General features: G+C 32.9%; 2 protein-coding genes across 2 annotated transcripts in view; one reads left to right on the plus strand and one right to left on the minus strand.

Moving 5' to 3' along the window:
- The first annotated feature begins 16,492 nt into the window (after nucleotides 1–16,492).
- Nucleotides 16,493–19,725, plus strand: Psf2 (DNA replication complex GINS protein PSF2-like protein). Its single transcript, XM_068773726.1, has 3 exons — nucleotides 16,493–16,815; nucleotides 18,388–18,658; nucleotides 19,642–19,725. Exons 1-3 carry the CDS (start codon nucleotides 16,571–16,573, stop codon nucleotides 19,720–19,722), a joined length of 597 nt encoding a protein of 198 aa, XP_068629827.1. The 5' UTR covers nucleotides 16,493–16,570; the 3' UTR covers nucleotides 19,723–19,725.
- Nucleotides 19,726–21,995: 2,270 nt separating this feature from the next.
- Nucleotides 21,996–24,837, minus strand: part of Traf4 (TNF receptor associated factor 4) — a 50,280-nt gene continuing 47,438 nt past the window's right edge. Inside the window, exon 7 of the mRNA XM_068773727.1 lies at nucleotides 21,996–24,545. Coding sequence (XP_068629828.1) covers nucleotides 24,192–24,545 — 354 coding nt within the window. The 3' untranslated portion in view covers nucleotides 21,996–24,191. The remainder of the gene's footprint in view (nucleotides 24,546–24,837) is intronic.

The raw sequence follows: 24,837 nt of genomic DNA on the forward strand, positions 1-24,837 counted from the left end.
TACCACCCTAAACAACATCACCCTATAAATTCGCAAACATTGTTTATCAATATATGAAAACTTTGTCTGTACATATTCTGGCTGCCAATACTGATATAATTAAAAAAAAAAAACAAAATGATAAAAATAATGACAAAAGAGTTAATTTAATATAAAAAAAAGGAAAGCTCCGTTATGTCGTCTTTCAGCTTAAAGTTAGGCTTCCATATTCGCAATGAACTGAAAAAGTCCTCAACAAACTCAGAAGGCTTTTTGTCGTCACATTCATAATATCCCTTATAGAGAAGTAGAGCAATTCATTCCTAAGGTTATTGAAGTCTTAAAAATTAAACTTAAGTTAAATTAAAACTTAAATCTATATTACATGTGTCACTGTCTCTCTCTTTCTCACTCTCTCTCTTCTCCTCTAGCTCTCCCTCTCTCTCTTTCTGTTGAAGTCAACACTGAAGCCTCGCGGGGTGGTACGCGAACTATAAAATTAATAAACGTATTGTAAAAGCCTCCACAGTAGCCTACAAGTGTTATTTTTATAAAGCCTAGAGAAAGGTATAACAACCTTAGCTATATTTATTATACCTAGCTTATACACATGTATATATATATATATATATATATGTATATATATATGTGTGTGTATTTGTATATATAGATATATATATGTTATACACATATAACATATATAGGATTATATTTATAAATTTATTTTCTTACAGCAGGTGATTGGAAATAGGTGAATTCACCCCTTTATTGCTTTTACAGATATTTCCAACAATCCTGTATAATATAATTATATATAGTGGATATACTGAATACTGTCATATATTTTTTCTCACAAAAGTTCAAACATTAAGCGATTTTTTATTACACCAAATTTTTATTTTATTTTCACACTAAGTGTATTAACTATGCAATATTAGCTTATTTTAAAAAAAATCTCATTTGAATTAAATTTCGAGTAGAAAGATAAATAGATAAAATAATAGCCCAAGTATAGTATACTTACAAAAGGATATATATATGAGTTCAAAGGGTTAATATAGAAACATATATCGAGTACATATATCTATAGAAAAGATTAATAGACCATTAAATAACATGAAAGATAACTTGAATCTATTTAGCAATCGTACCGAATACTCCTTATAAATTTGTTTTGCTAAAGATTTCATTCCGACAAGCGCTCGACTCCGTTTCAGAGCCGATTCCATCGAAGCCGAGCGTTGTTTAGTGCAAATTAAATGCAATTTAACCCTCAAAAAGCATTTTGACATTCCACAACAAATTCTGTACCAAATTGGCGGAGGAGCCAGAATCGCGCCCGATGTTTACTCTAAGGGGTGGAAGCGAGTAAAGTAACCCATTTGAATGCATACTTGTCCGTCAGTCAAAGCGATATCGGGAACCAAGCGCGTGCTACGTACGCCCCCAGCCGGATGGGAGCCCCCTCGCCGCCCGGCCCGCGCGGATCGGAAGGGGGCATAGGGGCGAACCAGCTCAACGCCGGGGCTCGAACGGTTTCGGGCGGTGAATTGAACGAGCCAACTTGTCACATACGCGATTAAACCTGATTGTGATATAGGCTCACGGGATAACTGTTGATTTGATTTTATGTTACGCCAAAACGTCTGTTTGCGCGCATATTGCTTATAAACTCTCGTTGAAATCGAACTGTATCGACAGATAAAATTGCCTGTTAAACGATTATGATTGCGAACGGATATTTGGGCTCTGCGCTTGAATCATTTTTGAGCTTAACCTGCTGTTAGTGTAATGGTTCTGTATTTACACGTCTATTTATTTATAACGTATCTAATTTATATCGTTTACGTAATTGTACATATTATTAAATACTTACGACCATTAACATCACGTGTGCACGTAAAAATGCTAGAAGTTACAAAGGTTTTTCTTTTTAATTCTTTAATGGCTCCTGTTTTGTTGGCATCTCCTTCTTCTCCTGTCTTGTGTATACAGGGATATTGTAACAATAATTTCTTCACATAATTCTATTATTTATATAATCATATTTCTTCTATCTTAATGTCAACAATTCTTTGTTCTTTTATTTCTGACATATTCTTTCATTCTTTTTTATTCTTTATTCCATTCATACCTCACCTCACTTTCGTCGCTACCACTCATCGAATTTAACAGGTTAACACTTTGTCTATATTACTTTATTTTTGTGTTTTCACTTTCTCATAATTATATATATATATATATATATATATATATATTTATACATATGTCTATCACAGTTCGTTTTTTTTCTGGTTTTCATTTGTATATCCAAACTGCTTCTTCCTCTCTATACACAATTTTATTACCTTCCGAAAGCTTCCAACGACTACTCGTATCTTGATTTGTTCACCAATGGTGTCTTCACTGATCCTATCCTGCAACCGAGACTGATATTCTAAAGCTACGAAGGTTGGAAACTCTTCGGGTGGCAGGATGAGCTAGAGCCATTCATTCCCAAGCTTATTTATCACCTTTTTATAACCTATGTGTCTCAATAAGCTATTAATAAAGAATATTCTACAATTATCTCAAGATAATATAGATAAGATTATCATATTACATTACCAAATTTATATAAATTGTATACGTGTGTTCTATAGCATTTACTGTGATAAAAAACTTCCACTCTTCTCTGATATGCATAGGCTATCCTTGTCAGGTTCGAGGGATATCATACAGACACGTGGTAGACTCAATTTGACGTCAATCAGAGATGTAATCTATTGTAATTTGAATAAAGAATGACTTAAATTTTAATTTGTTAAAACAGTTTCATTTTAAGACTTCATTCATCATTCGTGAAATATTTACAATATATATAAATTTATAAATACACTGTGATCAATAAGTAAGGTGAAATTGTTATTTAAAACTCCCGGGTATTAGGAAAGCAGGTATTTTTTTTCCTAGGATGGTAGGACTGTCTATAACATTTGCCAAGCATCTGTTTGTCAAATTTAATTATCTCCGAGTTACACGTGTATTAGTCAAATGCTTCAATTTTGTAAATCGAGCTAAAGTTTTGTTGACTTTTTGCTATTCAGCAGACTCAAAAGACCAATGAAGGGATACCGTTTTAACACGGTTGAGAAGATAACAACCGAATCGAAAAATGTCTTGAAGGCTATACAGGAAAACACTATTTGGAGTGTTTCGACAGTAAAACCGTTGGCAAAAGTGCGTTTTAACGAACGATGATTACTTTGAATAGTACGAAATTAATTTGAAAGAATAAATAAGGAATTTACATTTTATCAACGAGCATATCATACTTTTATATCACAGTATTATATTATATATCTATAGACTTTGGTATAATTATTTGTATCTATGATAAAATACTATAATAAAGCATAATTATTAAATAAAAATATATAAATTAATTAATGACAGTAGGGGATAGTAAACCTAAGGGTGACAATATGGGGTAGGGATGAGGAAGTGGTCGAACGAACCATAATTATAAAAACTGAACACTTTTAGGGCGTTGTTAAAAATAATCAAAACACCAATAATTTTAAAAAATCGTAACTATTATATTTACCTTAACTCAGTTTTACATAGTTTACGGTTTAGTTTACTGTATGCAAAAAGGCGAGCCTTTTTATGTATTATATACATATATATATATATATATGTATATACATATATATATATATATGTGTGTGTATGTATGTATATAACATAGGCATGTACGCTAATGTCTATGGAATAAAGATCCTAATAATAAAATGAAAGGAGACGGCTACAAATTAGAAATAGATAAATAGCAAAAAAAATATTAGAGGGACCAGAAAGTAATGTCGCTTTCTTAAGTTAAATTCACACGACTACATTTTTAATAAGTTTTTATTCTAAGCAACAATATATTTACCTTCGTTATTAACAACCTTTTTCCATCTAGTATACAAAATCAATGCCGGAACGGTTAAAATGAAACAGTTTTTCTCTAAAATATGTCGACAGAAACGACGTTACTTTCTGGTCCTCTTAATATATCATACTAAAACTTACAACCATAACTAGACTATATGATGTAGCACATAAGTAACAAAAACTTCTATAATTAAAACAGAATAAAAAAGTGAAGTAATTAAAATTGGAATGTAGGCAAAATAAAAACCACTTTAAAAATTTAAATTACGATCACTGTAACACTTTTGTCCACTTCACACTTTTAACGTTTCAGAATCCTTGAATGCAAAATGAATAACATATCTGTTTCATCAATTAGTACGTGATATATTCATTGAGTTAAAATACATAATTTCAACTCATACATAAAAAACATTCCTAATTTATGTCTATACATAAACTTTGAAGACACGTGTAGAAAGAGTATAATTTATACATATACATTTTTAAAGTAAATTCAACTAAAGTATTCATATTCTCTTTTAAACACGATTATTATATTCCAAACATATTAATTTAAACACAAAACATTTATTTCTATTATGCAGGCTTAGATTAAAATATATAATAACATAGGAAAGTATATAACGATTTAAAAATGTTGATGAGAATCTTACTTTTATTTTTATTAACTTTTTAATATATCGATCGACTTGATTAAAGTTAAAGATATTTATCTGAAAGTAAAACATTACAGATGACATTACATATGTTATCGTATAAAAATTTCAAATGTTTATAAAAATAAAATGTTTAATGCAGAACTGATAGTTATGTTACGTAAATAAATAGTGGTCGTAGAGACATTGCAATCCGACGTCATCAGCACGGAGCACATTAAGGCCGTACAACTTTGCACAGACCTCTCCCCGCCCTCAGACGTGCGATAAATAAGGGAGGCACAACAAAAACTCTCAGAAGCATCACCTCGGCACGTCACCCTGCTCAGATTTCATTACCATAAAGAACTGGAGGCCTTAAAACCCCCCAGCAGTGTAAAAGGTGACGTACACCGACCAGCGGCACAAGAGCCTCCGACGGAGCCCTCCTTCGCCGAAGTCACTCTGAAATAAGAAGAAGGAAAGAGGGGCGGGAGGTCCCTGTCGGTCGGGCGCTTGGAATCCCAAAGCGGGCCGGTCCCCGCGTCGAAATGTGCCGTAAATCGTCATAAAACTGTCTGGATCCATGATGTGACGCTGCCCGGGGGTAATTAAAGGACAATTTATAGTTTTGCCCGTTTCCCCCTCACCGGGGGGAGGGGGTGGCCCCGCCCGCCTCCTTGCGACGGATGTCGAAGCTCTGTTGGTTTTTGTTTAGTTTTTCTTTAGTGTTTCCGTCTGAAGCCGTGTTTGAATTCGTGCCATGATTTACTTTCGTCGCTTCTTCTTTTATTTAAGCAATTAGGTTTCTAATTACGTAAATTGTACTCGAAAGGAAAACTCTTTAGATTTTTTTTATGTTTCTCCCTGGTAAATTATGCATTTTGAATTATAAAAATTCTTCTGGTTACTTGCTGCTTAAAAATTTTAAGAAAACTTATTAATTATACTCAATTTTATAAACGTATTTTATTTTATAAATTTTTAGGTAATAAATATAATATAAAAAAGTTTTAAGCCTTCATTATACCATATATATACATATACAAGCTTGTATATATTTCTAGTTCACCTTGATATCATTGGCGCCAAAGCTACAGCGCTTAAAAAATCAATCAAGTATATTTCACAAGGTTATTTACTAAAGCCTTAAGCAGCCTTCTGATTTTATTATCATCATCTTACCTCATCAACATCGGAATAAACTCGGTTGGACAAATGTATATACGCAAAACCCGGAGGCATTTGAAGGCTTTAAGTTTAATTAGCGGCGGTTTGTCAGGCGTCTGTCTCTTGGAAGAACAGGTAGGGAATTCCCCGTTGTTAAATCTTTACGGATGGCCAGTCGTTCGTCTGCAGTTTTTTTTTTGTTTCTTCGCGTTCAATCCTCACAAAAAAAAACACTAAGAAGGTAAAAGATTTGTTTAATTAAAAAGAATTATTTGGTTCTTTACACACAGAATGATTTGTTATAAGTCTAAAATAGCTTTTAAAGGTTTAATGTATGGCTTATGTGATGTCAATTAATGTATCATCCTATTCAGAAATCCATATCATTCAATCTTAATACAGATTACATTAGTTATAAATTAATTATTTTTTAATATCTGCCCTAGCAGACTTAATGCTGTCAGAAGTTATTTGCCAGTCAGAGTTCAATTAGAAGAGAATATTGTAGCATATTTCAGAGCATTCAGTTTATACAGAAGGATTGAAAATAGGTATAAAACCTATTAATATTTCTGCTGACAAATGTGTATATATACAGACATTAAGTGGAATAATTCGTAGCACCGTAGACTCGTAGACCCGCTACGCCGCAATCCAATTTCGACTGAAGACAAACACAAAACAGAAGGAAAAAAAAATCATTTTAATATCCGTTCAATAACACGAGATCCTTATTTATAACACCAATAACACTCCTCAATAATGACGTAGTCGAATTTTTGCGCCAATTTGCGTTGAGCTTCCATTCCCTCCCTGATCACTTTAGGAATGGACGCCGGTGAGGTGTGTTGAAGAAGGATGAGGGGTACAGGTATAGTGGTTGCCGAGGACGATGGCGGACGATTTATAGTTTGCGTTAGGTTCGGTTCCCCGGTCACGTTCGGAGGGACGCGTGTCCGTCACGAACTCACGCGATCGGATGATTTGAACGTGTGACGTGGGCCGGTTAGCGCTGCCGTTTGTTTTTATCTGCTTTCATTTGTTTATTATTTGTACCCTCCCCGCCCGCCGGAATGCGGGACGAATTTTAAATTCGTACTGTTCTATTAGAGCATTGGACAATGCCATCATTCTTTAATACTAAACCACTAATAAAAAAACACGTTCAAAATAATTAAAAAAAAATGCGATCGAATCTGAAATTACAACACTGGAAGGCTTATGCTTTCCTATAAAAATCTTTGTTTTATCACATCAACACAAGTATCTATCAAAACAAATTTTCTTTTTAATTATTTTATATGTCTACATTTGTGTGCAAATGCGGTATAAAATAAATGTTTACTTTATATTAAAATTTCTTTCGAATATATCTTCTGTTTTTTAGCCGATGGATGCCCACTGGAAGGTATAGGCTTCCTCGAAAGATGGCCACGATGTCCGGTCCGACTTAGTAGAGAGCCTACCCACATCGCATCGATCTGCTCGTGGTTGCAACTAGAAAACCTTTCGGCACGAACTAACATCAGTAACACAAGCGGTGTGGCCTGCCCACTGTCACTTTTTACGAGCAATTCTTCGAGGTACATTGGTAATCTTCAACGTTTAGATACCATCTATATTTCTATCATATGATAATAAAACGGCAAATATTGCAAACCCGTATTAGAAGGATAAAATTCTTCTTCGTCGCTTTCTTTTGTATATATATATATATATATATATATATTACAGAAATATATATATATATATATATATATATATATATATATGTTTCTGTGTATGTGTATTATGCATAGCTCATCTACTATCAATCGATGTATGGTACACCTTATCCATATAAAAAATAGCTTATTGATAACATAGAAAGGTTTTAAAACTTCGCATTGATAATAAAATTAATATAGTATCGTTTCTTATCTACGTCTGAAAACTTTATATAGCCTGAAGTTATTGGCCTATCTCATTCCATAATATTAATTAATTTTTCAGAGTTATTAAGTAATACATAATGTCGATCAATAGATGCAAAAGCTTTAATTTTTTTGATGGCAAATGAGGCAATAAGCCATAAATCCGACTCTTTAAATCTGTTACACCTTTAAAAAGACTTCCAGTAATAATGCAAGCATGATATTTTTATATAACCCAAGCTTAAATGGACGGACGACCTCGATAAGTTCGTCAAAAGCTGGATCCAGGTCGCATCCTACCGCTCCAACTGGAGATGTAGAAAGCCTATGTCCAGGTTTGGACATCTTACAGGTGATTTAATGATGATAATTATGATAAAGTGCCTTAAAATAAAAAAAAGTGTTTTTATTTATTTTGCATTTACTAAAAATTACTACTTATCTTACTAAATATCTAAGTTTAATATTAAAAAAAAAATCTTTTATTGTTGAACAACTTAGTATTTTTGCATGCACATATTCACATCCATGTATGTATAGTAATGTATGTTTTTGGATATATGTTTACGTATATATATGTATATATACTTGGAAAGTGTGTTAGTATATATATGTACATATACGTGTGTGTGTATGGTAATTTGTGTATTTGTATGAACGTACATCCTAAACTGCCCTCTCCTTCATATCTCTCATCACCACTCAAATGTCGTCTGGTAGAGATCGCCTCTTGTATGCCTTTATATAAATTGTTTCTTTTTTAATTATTATCTATGGTGTATAGTAAAGTAAATAAAATTTAATAGTCGATTCGATTGTAAAATATAGCAGTTACAACGCACCGTTAAACGCGAATAACTTAGCTAATATTAAGCACTTAACTTCAACGTGGTGTAATAACAGAATTAATTCCGTAAGGGATTGAAAACAGATAAATTAGATTTGGTCGCGCTCCGACAGTCGCTTTGTAATAAAATTAACCATTACAATCAAACGGGGCATATCGAACGAGCGCAGTTAGGCGATGTTACGCTGGAATACATCAATGATAATCGCCAAAGTTACCAGACGATTCATTTTTGCCACTCATAACATTATATCTTCCCTCCACAGCTACGCCCATGGGATGTATTACAACAAATGATATATTCTATTCAAAACTACCGCTTTGTTCAAGATAATACTCCGCTAATGTAATTTTAAAGAATTCTGGACGTGGTTTGAACAGTGGTAACCCTGCGGTAGAGGACTGAGACTAACGTACGTCGCAGATTCGATTACCGAATTTTTTTTGTTAATTAATTAAATAGGTTTACCATTGCTCACAAACATATTTCCAGAAAAAGTCCAGTAACGCCCTCTATGTACCATAATACCAGTCTGCGTCTGCCAAGCCACCAGCCAAGCGTGGCAAGTACAGTATATCCCCTATAGATATCTTTGGAGAAGGTCTTTATCTTCCCGTGGGCGTCTGTGGGCTAAAATGACTGGATGGAGAAGACCGATGACCAGCAGTGAAAGTCCAGTTATATGAGAACATACTGCCTTGAATCGTGATCTTATACTTCGGGACACAAAGGCAAGCTCTCAGTAGTTCCACGTACCATGAAGACCGGTACTCCAACGAAGGACTATTGACCACAGATAATCAAGATGTCTACCAAAGTGACAGATCATGTCATAGTTGAAAGACTAAAAATGCAGTACAATTTTAACAGGTCTTATTTTGAATCTATAGAAGAGGTCTATGTCCAACAGTGAACGTCCTGATGATGTATATATAATTCATAATGGTAATTCTACATGTGATATGTGTGTTTTTATGGAAAAGAAAATAATTTTTCAATGTCTCCTTCGTTATTTATTTTTATTTTCATTTTGATAAAAACCTTCTTCGTGCCTTCACGAAATTATGTACTTCTGATTAATTAATTTACCAACACGGTATTCAATTTACATTTATTCATATAAATATATATATACATATATAAATAATAGCTGTCAACCATATAGATACAGAGATCATTCGAACTTCAAATTTTTAACGCATCAAAAGTCAATTATTCAGAATTTTTTTACATTTTGACAAATTTTCTGGCAATTTTTTTTCTCGCTTACTTAAAGAAATAAAAAAACAACGATTAAAGATATCCGAATTGGTACGTACAGATTTACTGAAATGTTCCTCTTAGGAACAAATTTGCAATTAATTATTATTTATACAGGCAAAAATGTAGAATACCCAAACGAATCTCAAAACAGTAAGTCGAAGCGTTTTTGACTTTTTTTAAATACCGTAAAAACTCAATGACTTAAATGGCTTAGGGTAATTTATTAAGAGAAATTTTGTAGGAGCTAATTGCGCCCGGTAGGCGTTTTGCAATAATGCGGTTGAACTAAGTACATTTGGACTGTTGCAGATAAGTCTAGGCCGGCGCGTTAAGCTGCTGTACCTAAAAATATCGTGCAGAGGTCCGCAACCTTTTGTAATAAAATTTTTTCAATATTATCTCTGGCTCCCTCGAGATCACTTGCCTTCCGCTTTGCGCACCACCACCAAACGTTTCAAACAACTGAAGAATATTTTGCACAGTCGACAATAACCTCTGTTCTATGTCGAGTTCTTTGAGGATCGGAACTTTGGTGCAATGCGCCGTCCACGGGATTTCAAGCATCGATTTCCAGCACCACATATTCAAGGCGTCAATTTTCCGACGATCCAGAAATTAAAACAATTTTCAAGGATATTTTAAACCAAAACCAAAAATTCAAAACAAAACTGATTATAAACGTTACTTTATGCCTCATCTATTAGGAGGACCTGAAAGTAATGTCGTTTATGTCACCATATTTTACAGGAATACCGGCATTGATAATTTATATACTAGATGGCAAAAGGTTGTTGATAACGAAGGTGAATATATTGATGATTAGAAATAAAAACTTGTTAAAACATAGTCGTGTGAATTTAACTTAAGAGAGCAACATTAATTTCAGGTCCCCCTAATATATATTAATCACAGTGACAAATATTCTATACGTTCATTGTTCATTTTTACTTTTCAAAAACGAAAATGCACAGTTAAACAATTTATATAAAACCGAACATAAATTGATAATTTTAGTATATTTAATGTTGATAAAATAAGTTATAATATAAACATGATATTAACTTACCAATGGACATTTTAAAGATATCAATCTTTTACGTTTAAAATCATCATTAAATCGGCAAATAAAAACAACAAACAATAATAAAAAATTAAAAACGCAAATGTACCAAAGGTTGACAACACCAGCGATATGAGATAGGGAGACTTAAAACTTTTATCCTACTTGTAGAGGCCAACTGTAATCATAATAATTCACTTAATAATGAACTCCGCAAATAAGGATTATTCTCAAACTTTCCAGAACTTTCGGCCTGCGCTCGGTTTCTTTCGCGGACGCGCTTTTATACGTGTTCAAGTTTATGATACAAATTTAATGCGTTTCTGTATCTCATTGCCCATGGAAGCGTTATTCTAAAAAATATACAAAGTTTTCGTTTAGTATTTATTTTGTTTTTATTAAATTCGCATCTTTGTTGATCAAATCAAATTGGACAACCATTACATGAACCTCTAACTTTGGTGAAATAAAATATTACTTTAAAAATCCATAGTAACATCCTAATGATGGTAATATAGAGTAAAAATGAGAAAGTGGTCGCACTTATCGTATGGTTAAAACCTAGACATTGTTAAGGCGTCGTTAAGATAGATTAGGAGATATACTTTCATCACTTAAACACTGTAACATGCTTAATATGAGCAAAAACAAATCAGAAATAATAAACGTGAATGTAAAACAAAGGCACGGACGTTAATTATCTGTAAAATATAGATCATAACAATAAAATAAATTGTAGTGTCTCAATAGAAAGTTTATATATCATAGGTTGATTTAAAAATATCTGAGTCATATATGACAAAATTGTTTATTAATTTTTAAAGTACACAACTAGGGAATTAAACGTATAAAAATATTGTGTAATTGTAAAGTTTAAATGAAGCAATTATCTAAGAAATTAAAAAAAAATTGTGCTTCCTTGATTCGTGTCTATGATTATTTCGAATTCACCACAGTATTCGATATATTCATTCAAACTTTAGATTTGAGATAATCGCGCACAAAAAGGTTTTATATTTGCTTAAATAATTGCATTATGTAAATCTATTTACATATGTTGGTTCTCCTCTAGAAAGATATGTGAGGTAAAATTTTACTAACATATTATAGATATGTATTTTTATAATATTAATAACAGAATAATAGAGAGATAGAGACAAAAAGAGGACAACTCACAATTACTTCCACCACAGACTGGCCCACTTCTGGGACAATCTTCGCTCTTACTACATTGTGCTTCTAGTTATAGATGTGGTATGCGTTTATGTTCGTATGTACATTGTTGTGTTAAATGTATAATTTGAACAGTCCAACACAAAAGGTTTCTCATTTAATTTTACATTTATCTTTCAAGTTACAAGGTTCTGAAAGCTTGTGTTTTGATACGTAATTATAGGATATGTAATTATTTTAATAAGCAAAGTAACTTAATTAACTTTATGTTATATATACCGTGTTGCACTCGCTATAAAAACGTTTATTTCAAAAATGGAACATTACTATTTAACGTAATAGATTCAATTGATTATGACGTGTTATACGATTGTTATACCACTGACTATTAACCAAACAAATCACATATTGCCACATCAAAGCGGTAAATCTAATACAGCTTAAACGTCCGTAATATACTTCGTACGTTGACTGATGGCGTGATCGCGTTGAATTTAGCCGGCAGCGTGTTAGTCTCGTCGGCGTGTTTAAGTCGACAGCGTGTTTGGCCGACAGCGTGTTATATCGACGTCATGTCGGACGCATAATTCCGGGACGTGCGACCTTAATAGAAGGTCGTTCATCAAAACAGTTTAGCGGGTAATTGACGAGAGATTCATTTACACTAGAGCGTCACTTGCTGAACGGAATTGACCACTTGCGGGACGTTTTGTATTACCAGCTGCCATCGTAATTGAACTTACAAATCATGTTTATTTATTGAACGTTTTAAACAATTTTATAATAAAATGTAACCGCAAATGTAATTTGTTTTTATCCAAATTACAGTCCACATCTTGATTTACAATTCTTATGATAATATAAATTAAAAATAATAACGACATATTTTTTTTTAATTTACCCCAAAGAATGTCAATGAAAATGACATTAACCAAAGAGGATTAAAAAAAAAGTTCTAATAAATTGAAACAATTATTACTTCTGAACACATTCGTGTTAAAAATATAATAAATTATCTCTGATATACTAAATATTATGATGATATATGAACGTATACTTTTCATTAACAAATTTAGTTTACATTATTTTTTTGGTGCCTTTGGACAATGGCCTCCTCCAACGTCTTTCAATACCTTCGGTAACCTACTACCCTAAGCCATATGGGGCATAGGATCGTTCTCAGTTGGTCCTCCCCACTTTTGGCTCTTCGATCCCGACTTCTGTCCTCGTCCATAGAGTACCAGACAGTCTTTTGCTTTATTTTTTATCCTTGCTTCGGAGCATTTGACCCGTCAACCTCCATTTTTTTAATTAAAATATATTTTATAATGAAATGATATTAACGAAATAGTTTCATGTACTAATATGAATAATGAAAAATTAATTTTAAAAAATGATTATTGTTTTAAATTATAATTAAGATATTTACAAATACAATATGGTGGTATCTGTGGCTATAAACTTTCAAATTCAACTAGGCTGTAAGTAACAAGTATCGCCATCTAGCGGATAACAACGTAACTGCTTTAAGAAAGCTTTTACTTTTAAGATTTTATACTAGGCAGTTATGATTTTCGTAATAGAATATTAAAATATTTACTTAAATTTTAATATCTACTTTGTACGTCTACGTTCTAAAAATGGTGTTCTATTCCGATTAAAAAGAAGCTAAAAGGCATAAAAATAGAATTGAAATATTAATTACGCAAATAGTAGATCCTATGGATTTAAACTGGTAGTGGCTGTTAATTTTATGATTAATCAATATAATATAACCGCTATAATCTGAAATTGGTTGTCTATGGTACCTAAATGTTTCTTGAATTTAAAATGGCTGTAGCGTTAGTTCATTGCAATTTTTAATGTCTGGATTAATAAAAAAAGTGACAGAATCGCATAAAAGTAACGTAAGCTGAAAATATCAAATAAACTTAAAACTCTTCATGCAACCACGCGTCTGCGAGAAATATATATCCATGATTATAGGATGTATCAAAATTAAAAATAACACTTCATTAACTTCTTTGTGTAGCTGAAATTAATATTGATTTATCAAAAATGAGAAGATCCGTAAATAAATGAAAGTTACCGATATAGCGGATTGACAGGTTGAAATGGCCATAGTAGACCAAGAGCCAGCAAGAAGAGCGAAAAAAGTCCGCCCGCATGATGAATAGACGACCTTGCTGTGGAAAATGCTGGAAGCAGAGTATTTCCAACAGGTTCTATTGGAAATCTATTGGGGTGGACTATGTTCAGCAATGGACATCCAATAGCTGAAATGATAATAAATAATCCAGAAGGAGCTAAGGATGTCGTCGCAGTTTCAATATCACGCTTTTTCCTTCTGCAATAATAGCATCAATGAATACATATATCCTTGGTAATGTTCAAAAACATCAAAAGTCACGCTATAAATTTAATTAAAATCTCATTAAGTTCATAGCTGCTTTTGTAACAATCCTTATCCAGCATTATTTATTGATATATATGACAAGCGAGGGAGGCAAAAGTCCGGACTCCGTCCTCTGTCGGCGGGCAGCAATAAATATCACCCGTCTGAGACATTGTCAACCGGCCACCCTAATTTACGGCTAGTAATTAGGAGTTTGCACTTTGCCAAAACGATTTGCATCGATCGTGCTCGTAACTCCCAGTAAGAAACGATTTATACACTTCATAATGGCAGTCATAGCTATTGATAATTAAAATGTATTGATCGAATATTGTATGTTTCGTTTTTTAACGCTATATTCCCGCGCATTCTTTGAACTGTCAAAGTTTGACAGTAACATTTTATTCTAAAGCAGCAAAAGCAAAAGCCAGACATTAAAGTAATTAAATAAAAGTATTACACAATGATCTGTTCATTTATTTACTTAAAGTCGTTATAATAAACAATAATTATTTAAAAATGTAGTTTTCTCTTTCGCGCATTGAAAGACCACATGAAACGTATAATTCAGTTAACATCAGCTTACATGTTATGGCTGAAATAATAACGATTAACTCATTATTACGTATATGATTATGTAAGTTTTATAGTACCCGAAGTAACAGGTATATACTTGTAATCATACTCTGTGGTTTGTATTTGAAAAGAAAAGTGTGATTTTTAGTTAAAAGTTTCCTTGTGTCTAAAAATGAAACACGAAAAACAATTACCGAAATTTGAATAAATATTTAAAAAAAATTCAATCTAAATTGAGTTGACTAATTTAACACTAGTATACTGTTTCGCTAGGCAAAGGTAAATACTGAAAAATATACAGCTTATTCTATTAATTAGTGCAGTGGCGTACCTAGGGGGGGGCGGTGGGTGCGGTCCGCACCGGGCGGCACTTACCTAGGGGCGGCATTTTTTAAATTTACTTATAGTTGTAAAAAGCAACATATTCATCACATTTATTTTCTTTCTTGAATAATAAATTAAATTATCTTCGTTCTACAATGAGTCAATTAGGACCAAAAACTCTTGCAATATTGCCAATAGAACAAGAAATTACAAATAATTTTAATTTTGAGAGCATTATACACGATTTTTCTAGTATGAAAGCTAGAAAGAAGAGTAGATATTATATAAATATGTTTACGAGTGCATACACATATGTCTAAAAAAATTTACTTTGTGTATTAATTAATATTGATTAAATAACTTAATAATTTATTTATGTGTATCAATTTATAAAAAACCACTATTTGATTGAATTATAATAGAAGGGGCGGCAAATTGGAGACCGCCCCGGGCGGCAAAAGTTCTTGGTACACCACTGAATTAGTGATAATGTTATAAGCATGTGTTTACGTTCTATTATTTTTAAGTTGACAGTTCTTGTTTACTTTACGTTGTGACGTATTTTGCGAACTGTGGTTAAAAAGCGTTAAAGGGTAACTAGAACAAAAAACGAATATAATGAACCATAACGTGTAAAACAAAGTAGATGACAGTGAATCAAATAATACTGAATTTTAGAACAACGATCAATTTTTTATTTGTGTCTTCTAAAAAGAAGCTCTCGTACAAGCATCTTTACATTTCTTTACTATTGTTAACGCTCAAACTACAATTATCTGCCCCTGTAACTTGCATACAAAAGTACGGCTTATATTGCATTCTGATAACGCTTTCCACTGCATTACTTCTACATGAAGTTAATGCTGTTAGTCCTAAGGCTTTTACGGCTTCATCTGACATGAGTTCACGGAACAGAAGGGTTCATGAACTAATAAATATTTATTCTTCAGCGCCATCTTAACGGTACTACAAAAATTAACTACTTAACAAAGATTGTTGTTAGATTGCTTTAATAGATGGCGCTTAGTTAAAAATAAGCGATAGCAGAGCACTTATTCCTTAAAAGTTTTAATACTTTAACATTTGTAATGAGTTACAAAATTAAAAACAATTGAAAATACAATAATTCCGATTAAAAAATTCATGGGTATATTTCGTAAACAAATTTCACATCGCCAATTTACTTTTGCCTTCTGTCAAAATTGAACGTATTACCTTTCAAAAATCAAAAAAAAGCGGTAAAAAGTTTGTTTTTAATAAATCGTTCTTATTCTCATCTGTATCTAATATTATTGCAAAATAACCAAATTACAATGGATCCCTATGAAATAGAATTCATAGGTGAGAATAGAATCGTCAGTGTAATACCAAACTTCTCGCATGACAAAATATTTCTTATTTGTGGCGAGTTCGGACCGTTCAGAGCGGGGCTGCCGACAAATGTGCCGCTGTGGTTAGGCGTGATGTTAAAACAGAAGCAGAAGTGTAGGATCGTCGCCCCTGATTGGATGGATGTGGAAGTCTTAGAGATTATCAAAGAAGAGGAGAAGAAATCACGGTTGGTTATCCATTCCACACATTTGCAACTCTTTTTAACTTAACCAAAATCATGTTTACATGTGTATCATAAAGAAATAAAATATATATTTATTATAAGAAACATTAACAGTAAACGTACGTATCTTTTTCGTAACCAATGAAACCAATAACAGTCATATACAGTGACGGACATATTACAAATCATCACCATCACGTCAACTGTATTATGTCCACTGTTGAACTAACACCCCGTAGATCAGATCAGATGGAAGTGGTCTGCATCCATTGTCTTCTGATGACCTTAATATTTAACACAAAATAGTATTAATCTATATAGAGATATAGATTAATACTATTTTGTGTTTTAGCAGGGTTAGCTTTACCCAAGTCAACCCAATTCCTTGAGAAATCCCAGCAGAAACTGGAGATCATTGGCGATTTTAGGGATACACTTTTTTAACCCAAGTTGTGAGCAGTAATCTGCTTCTCCTTTAGGCATGCCCTGCGCAGAAGACTGTCTATAACACCTAAAGTAAACTATTATATTTCTATTACATATTTATTAAATATTTCCTAAACAGAACATTAGAATAAGGTTTGCAGTGAGGTTTAGAAGTACTTGCATGTGTGAGCAAAAGAACTAACTACTCCTCGGACCTGATATACAAATGCATAAAGCTGAAACATTATACACATTCATCATTATACCTGGATTGTAAATATGTGAGCTAAAGAGATAGATGGCTACTTATTATAACATAGACAAAAACACATCATTATTTAAAACCTCATTTCATAACTCTCTCTAATGCTAATTAAAATATAGATCTGTAAGGTTTATTGTCAGTTAATAGATGTGAATGTTTAGCAAATTTGTCATAAAAAGGTCTTAAAGATTTTTCACTTATTACTGGCTGGTATAAAATAATCAATCTGAAATATTACACATAATTTTTTTTCTATTCCAATGGGACAGACCAATAACTAGGCTACACAGTCTGCAGGGATGTATAGTAAACAATAATTAATTTTGATTTATAATTAACTGAATTTTGAAATTACATAAGTTTTTATTTTTGAAACCTTTGCCATCAGAAGAGCTTCTAATAGATTCAGGCGTTACCTCACGGAAGTCCATCCTAACTAAGAAAGGAACTGTAGTCATGTAATGAAGTGCACCGTCTGCCTGCTCGCTGATAAGCGTGCGTGCGGTAAACAATGCAAAACACAACTACCACCGTTAATCTACTCTACATGTGTTTTACCACTCCACAGGGCATCACGAGATGTTAGACCGACCAGTGCCAAAAGGAGATAGGGTGGTGCACTTCATTGCATGACTACTGCTGCAAAGGAGAAGTAGCCATATATTAGTCCCTTTCTTAATCAGAAGAGCTTTACATTCAACCATTAAAAGCATTTACATCCAGAGAGCTATGTTGGATCACCTAGGTGCCTGTTCGAGATTGCCAGCATCATCATGGGTCTGCAGGGATTTCTCAAGGAGTTGGCTTGGGCTTGGTTAAGGCCAACATGATGCAAAATTATATTGTCTTGTTTATTGTCTATACTCAATTTTTTTCATTTTCAGGTTTTTCACAAAAATGCCCAATGAGCATTACATGGTTGAAGCTAAATTAATATTGGGTGCGGCTGCAGAAGACATACCCAGGGCTTCAGAAATTAAGACAATTATAAAAGACATCTGGGATATTAGGATGTCTAAACTGAGAACCTCCATGGATGCCCTGATGAAGTCAGGAGGAAGTTATGGTAGGCTGGATCATCTAACAATGATGGAGATTAATTCGGTGAAACCATTGCTTCCTGAGGCCATGGATGAGCTACACCGGATTAAAATGGTAAATTAATAAATTATATAATTCTACCACTGACTGTGAAAAATACATGTGTATATTTGTTTATTAATATTGAAGTATTTTTAAAATTATATATGTTTGTGTATATACATATGTATATAAATATATACACATATATAATATAAAAAAAACAAGTTAATCTGCAAATTTTTTTAATACTCATACTTTACAATATCTCATTTATACTTAGTATTTTACTCATTCTCATTTATACTGAGTATTACATTTATACATTATTCTTTTTCAACCAATGGATGCCCACTTGCTTGGGACTCCCCCAAAGATGGCCTTGATGGCCAGTCCTGTGGAACCTGCTTCCAGCAACTTTCTGCCACCCTAACTAGGTTCCACCTAGTGGAGTGCCCACCCACGCTGGCCTATCTGTCTTAATATTATTTAATCTTAGAAATTTGTTGTCCTAATATAAGTGTATGACAAAATGTGGTGAAACCAGCTGACATTGACATGTATAAGTTCTTTATGACAGGATTCTACAGTCCAAGATACTAGAAAATATATTTACATGAAATCTACAGTAATTATAAAATATTGTGGGCCAATTTTTACTTCATTATCTCTTTATTGTTATAAACATTCAAACTAGTTTTTTTTCATTGCCAAATTAGTCCTTGTGTTACTATATCCACTGCTAGGACTTCACAAAGATTGATATGTAAACCATCACATTATATGAGGGTCATATGAGTGCACTCCTTTATTCTTGTTTAGCCTGTTTTCATATGACACTTAGAAGAATCTACTATGTTAAAGGGGCAATTAATTAAGTTGTTAGTGAAGAAAATTGTGATGATTAACCAATAAGCATTGGACCTGAGTAGTGTAGTACATACTAAATCTTCTCAAAGAGATTTAACTCCTTGTTCAGGTCTTTGCCTATCATTAACCAATGTTCTCTTTGTAAGGAGAAGGGCCAAGATAAAATGCCATTTTGTCTCTATTTTCAGATGACCAGAAAGACAATGCCTTCAAGTTTAAACAACTCAACATTCAGTCAGACGGCAACAGGAAGTTCTCAAAATATTTGATAGGTGTAATTTTTGTTAATAATGTAAATATTTTTCTCTTGTTATACAAATTACATTTGTGATATATAATTTTTATGTTATTATTCCATTCCATTTTCTGCAAAATATGTACAGTCTACTGTAAAAAACTTATAGGCTAGTGTCTCCCCACAGGGGGTAAGTCGAAAGTTCACTCAACGTGAATATAACCTTACTCATTAATATACAAAAATATATATGTTACATAGATGGGCGTAAGAATTTAGAAAGGCGTGATAGCACAATAGTTGAAAAATACTGTTTACGACAGACTGTTTATCGAGAAATTTTGAATAGCACACAATTATTGTATTAGCCATGGCAAGTGTTGGTTATTGATAGCTTTGTAATATTCTAACTCCCATAGCATAAAAGTTACCAGCCTGGACCTTACTAGATAGAAGCATTGCTGGTATTTCTTCCTCCACTTCTTCTCCCGGGGGTAACCCTTTCCGAAGTAGGTAGTAGTGATATTAGCCAAGCAATAGCAACCGGCCAAGTGGAGATTTGGTCTTCTCAGGTGCCCTGGTATCGGAATGCTAAGAGAGTAATATTGACGAGTGGCTGCCCACGCCGAGGTCCCCTAGTAAGGTCACTTAAGCTTAGTCACTCCATGGAGCGTTTATCAAAGCAATCTAAACGCTTGGAGATCCTCACAATCCTTTAAAATAGTGTTTTCCTCATGTAATGTGCAATAAGCATACCAAAGGAGAGTAATAAGTAAAAATGCAACAAAGGTTGGGAGTAAAGAAGGGATAGATATAGATAAAAAAATGTTAACTAGAATAAAGCAAATACAGAAAATAACAAAAGTCTTGAAATAAAAATCAAAATTGAAATTGTACAGTGATTAACAAAAGGCTGTGACGAAGGAAGAGAGGCATAGTGTGAAAAAATGTGAATGAACGGTAAGAGAATGAAAGATGTGAATATGGAAGTAGAGTAACAGAAAGTCTAAGATATCTTTTGGAGCTTTATATATGCATGCATCCATACCAACGAAGATATATGAAGACATAATTTAGGTGCAACAAGTTTATTTTTATTTCTTGTGTTTATCATATGTCTGTCACTATTTTTCATAAAAGGTTTTAAATGATTGCACATATATAATATGCTATTAAAATTTATTTGCGAAGAAACCGTTGGAATATTAATTTATTTAATTACATCTCTTCTGGTCGCATTAACCATAATTTTATATTTAAAATTTAAAAATTTTAAATTGCCAAGACAGTCGGGCTGGGTTTACCCGAGACAGTTGTGATGGGTTCCACTGAAGGTTTTTATCCAAAGTAATGCGAAAGAAAACCATTAAACCAGTCAACAAGAGTTACAAGTGTCGCAAGTGTTACTTGATTGTTAATAAGTAATCAATAATTTTGACTTTATACATTATCTTGTCTCTGCGGACTGGTTTTTGCAACCAAGCAGCATTACACTCATTTTGTTGTTAGCCTTACACAAGCCAACTTAAGTCTTCATGGAACCCAGCTGATTCTTTATGTTGTAGGTGATCTCCATATAGCATTCCAAGCTGGTGGTATCTTACTGCTTATAATGCTAAAATAATCGAAGATTCAAAGCGCGTGTAAATTACTATTTGGATGATGATATTTTGGATTTTAATAAATTCTATGTTTTACACTGGTACAGTATTTCAGTATTTAATACACTAATGTAAAAAAAAGTTGTCGAAGCAATTTCTGCTAAATAATTTTTTTGTTATTTAATTCACAAAACAATTTAATAATTTCTTTTCTCATCTCCAATTAAGACGGTTTGCATACATAAATTTTCTTAAAAAGTAGAGGGAGGTCATTAAATAGGTTTAAAATATAGGACCTAATTGAGGGCCTCGAGGAACACCATATATCTTAGAACCTTATCAGTGGTATAAATAGGTTTACTCCCCATGTAGACAGTTCAATGTTGTTTTTCGAATTATAAGATTATCAACGATCAATGACACAAAATGACTATTTGGTGAGTTATTTGGACAGTGATTTCTTGAGCGATTTAAAAGTGTAGTTTGGACTAAGCGAAAATATACTTTGTGTTCAAGTAGGGTGACCATCTGATTTGTGAATGAAGGACTCCTTGTAAACCAGTGGTGTTTCATTTCGAGTCAGAACCCTCACTAACATTATTAACGGTCGGTTAATTATCATTTTGTAATCAAACTCATATTTACTATTCAATAATAGTATATTCAAATAATATTAAATAATGAAACAATAAAAGACAGATTTCCATGAAAAAAAAAATATATTTTTCCTTCTTAAATTTTCTAATTCTTCTTCCTCTCTTATAAATCTAACATACAAAAGCTTAGTTTGCTAATTTTAATTTTACTTACTTGCTATTTGTTATTAGTCTTATATCTGTTATAGATAAGGTACTAAAAATATATTTCTTGAATTAATACTTAGCTAAGCTATCTGCTATATATTCGTATTGCTATATATTAAAAACTAAATTTACGGCGGTTCAATGTAGATAATGTTAATTATTTTTTAATCTGTTATCAAAAGAGAAGCGAACAAAAAAGTTTTGGACAGATGACATGGCAGTAGTTTGATCAAAATTTGATGCATTCTACATGAGTAAGTTTTATTAATGTACAATGAAGAAAAAAATCAATGAATTTTTAATATATGACGAATATATTTAAATGCTATTATAACCTAAACATAATAATTTATTCATAACTGAATGTATTTCTAAAATCATATATGTTCGACTTTACATAAATATTCACGTTCAAAACCGGGCTTACAATAATGTTTTTAAATGGAATGTAACATTACATCTGAGATTATATACAAGCGTTTTCAGAGATCTAAATAAATGTTTTTATTTTTTCCAAAATAATTAAATTGTAATTTTGATTAAATGACATTGAAAAATATATATTTTTACAAAGAAAGCAACGTGAGATAGATTATAAATTATGAGATTAGTTTATGTTTACAGATAACATTAAAGTTTTATAATCTGTGCTAATAATTTTGACATAACTGTGATAAAAAATTAAGGTGAATTTGTTTCTAAAATATAAATTATTGATTATTCCAAAGCATTTCCTCCAAAGTAATCCTCGTCCAATAAAATGCACTTTCCAGTCCTCGAAAAAGTCGGAGAAGTCTTTTTCCGGCTAAGCCAAGGCTATAAGCCTTCATCACCTTCCATTCTGTTTTTATCTCCTCATTGGAAACGACGTTCCTGTATTAGCCTTTTGAGTTTATTGAATAGACAGAAGTCGCACGAAGCCAAACCAACAACATGAGTCAAGTTATTGAGAAAAAAAAAGTTGCAAAGAACCAATACAGTATGACATCTTCAGCAATTGAAACTTGATGCATTTGAGACACAAAACATCTTTAAAAATTTGGACTGAGCCAAACGATATTCCAACATAATCAGGGATTCTCGTTTAATTGGCCAATCGACGATTTTCATGCAATTTTTTATGACGGTTTTTAATGACAATTTCACCTTAATTTTTGAACATATCTCTCCAAGAAACCGTAGGCTATGGAATATTTACAGGAAAACTATGAATATATCGAAGACGTATTCTAACATATTTATTTACAAATAATATATATATCAACAGTCAGCTTTAGCCGCGTTAAACGTTTCTCATATATGGGATAACTTTGCCGAATTTCGAATAATCGATGGCTTCGAATGCAAAGATATCGTAGAACTTTGGTCTAATTCCAGCTTCGTAACACACAGAAACGCGGACATTCTTGTTTATTTTCTTTTAAAGCAACGTCCGCTATATACATGTAAACGTTTCAAATTTATTTACAAATGAATGTTTAAGATAAGTTATAAAGTAAATAAGGAAATATATATACAAAGATATGCCGATACAACAAAGGCAAACGTGTCTCAAAGACGATATTTCTATTTGATGTTCGAACATTTTTCAAATCGCCTTTCAGAGTTAAGGCCAACAAAAATGCGTACGAACTTTTACAGGACAACACACAGTTTTTGCAGTATCCTATAAAAATGTGTGTATTCGACACGGATTTAACAACCTTAGAGAAATATGGCACTAGTGTACACAGATGTGTAATGGGAATTATCGACTTTATTGCGATGGGATAAGGCAGTGATTTGCTTTGAAACACCGATTGATTTGTTACGTTCTTGCAGCGGCAATGGAATTCAAGAGATCTTCAGTGAAAGAATAACAATTCAGCGTAAACGCTCTTACAACCTTAATATTTACAGTTTTATATGAAGACATTTAGGGGTGTCAAATTTCAATAATATCTGCAATTATTTTTTTGATCGAAACTTTGTGCTAATGTAAATATGTGCCACCCCTAAACGTGTACTAGATTACTTACACTATGACTTTTAAATTATCTAACACTAAATAACGATGACTAACACTCTGGGGTCAACGACCTCAGTAAAAAAAGTTTATTTTACACAGCTACTATTTTACTGGGATCAACTTTGACCCTAAGAAACATGACGTCGTCTTTAACGAAATTACGCTTCTTTAGCATCTCGTGGGATACAAAGCGTGGAAACCCGAAGCCGAGGGCGTCTGGTTCCTTGGAGGGTCTCTGGAAATTCTTCCAGGTGGGGTCTGGAACGAAGCTCTCCACGATGTTGCAGGCGCGGTCTGGGCTGGAGCTCTGGTCGAAGAGAGTGAAGGAGACAGAGTGGGCGAATGGCCAGCGGAGGAGAGCGTCGTACTCCCCTGGCAGGATCTTGATGTACACGGACATGTGGGTGGATTCGCCAGCTCCGTTTCCATTCAGGAATAGAGATGCCTGGAAGAAAGTACATTAATTATTATTTATCACTACAAAACAATATCTTCCTTTGGACATAGACCACATACAACTTTAAAATGAAATATTTCAGTTTGATGTTAGCATTTTGGATATAATGCATAGTGACTCAATATTAAAATACAAAGTAATTATAAGTTAATAACGAGACGAACGAGCCCTTTGCTGCTCCAAGTACAATACCCGGCGATAAATATTGCACATCGACCTTTGGAAAGAGACAATCGGCTAATTTCGGCTTCATAGTACGTTATCTCTGTCGCACGACTGA

This window comes from Battus philenor, unplaced genomic scaffold (genome assembly GCF_028537555.1).
Source record: "Battus philenor isolate CCGP_79_NKW_IND1 unplaced genomic scaffold, ilBatPhil1.0.hap1 SCAF_6, whole genome shotgun sequence".
NCBI classification, from domain to species: domain Eukaryota; kingdom Metazoa; phylum Arthropoda; class Insecta; order Lepidoptera; family Papilionidae; genus Battus; species Battus philenor.

Bases quoted from the DNA above. Each gene is read 5' to 3' on its own strand.
- Psf2 (XM_068773726.1), top strand. From the start codon at position 16,571: ATGGATCCCTATGAAATAGAATTCATAGGTGAGAATAGAATCGTCAGT. The intron at 16,816-18,387 runs GTTGGTTATCCA...TTTCATTTTCAG, and splicing joins GAAGAGGAGAAGAAATCACG to GTTTTTCACAAAAATGCCCA. The intron at 18,659-19,641 runs GTAAATTAATAA...CTCTATTTTCAG, and splicing joins AGCTACACCGGATTAAAATG to ATGACCAGAAAGACAATGCC.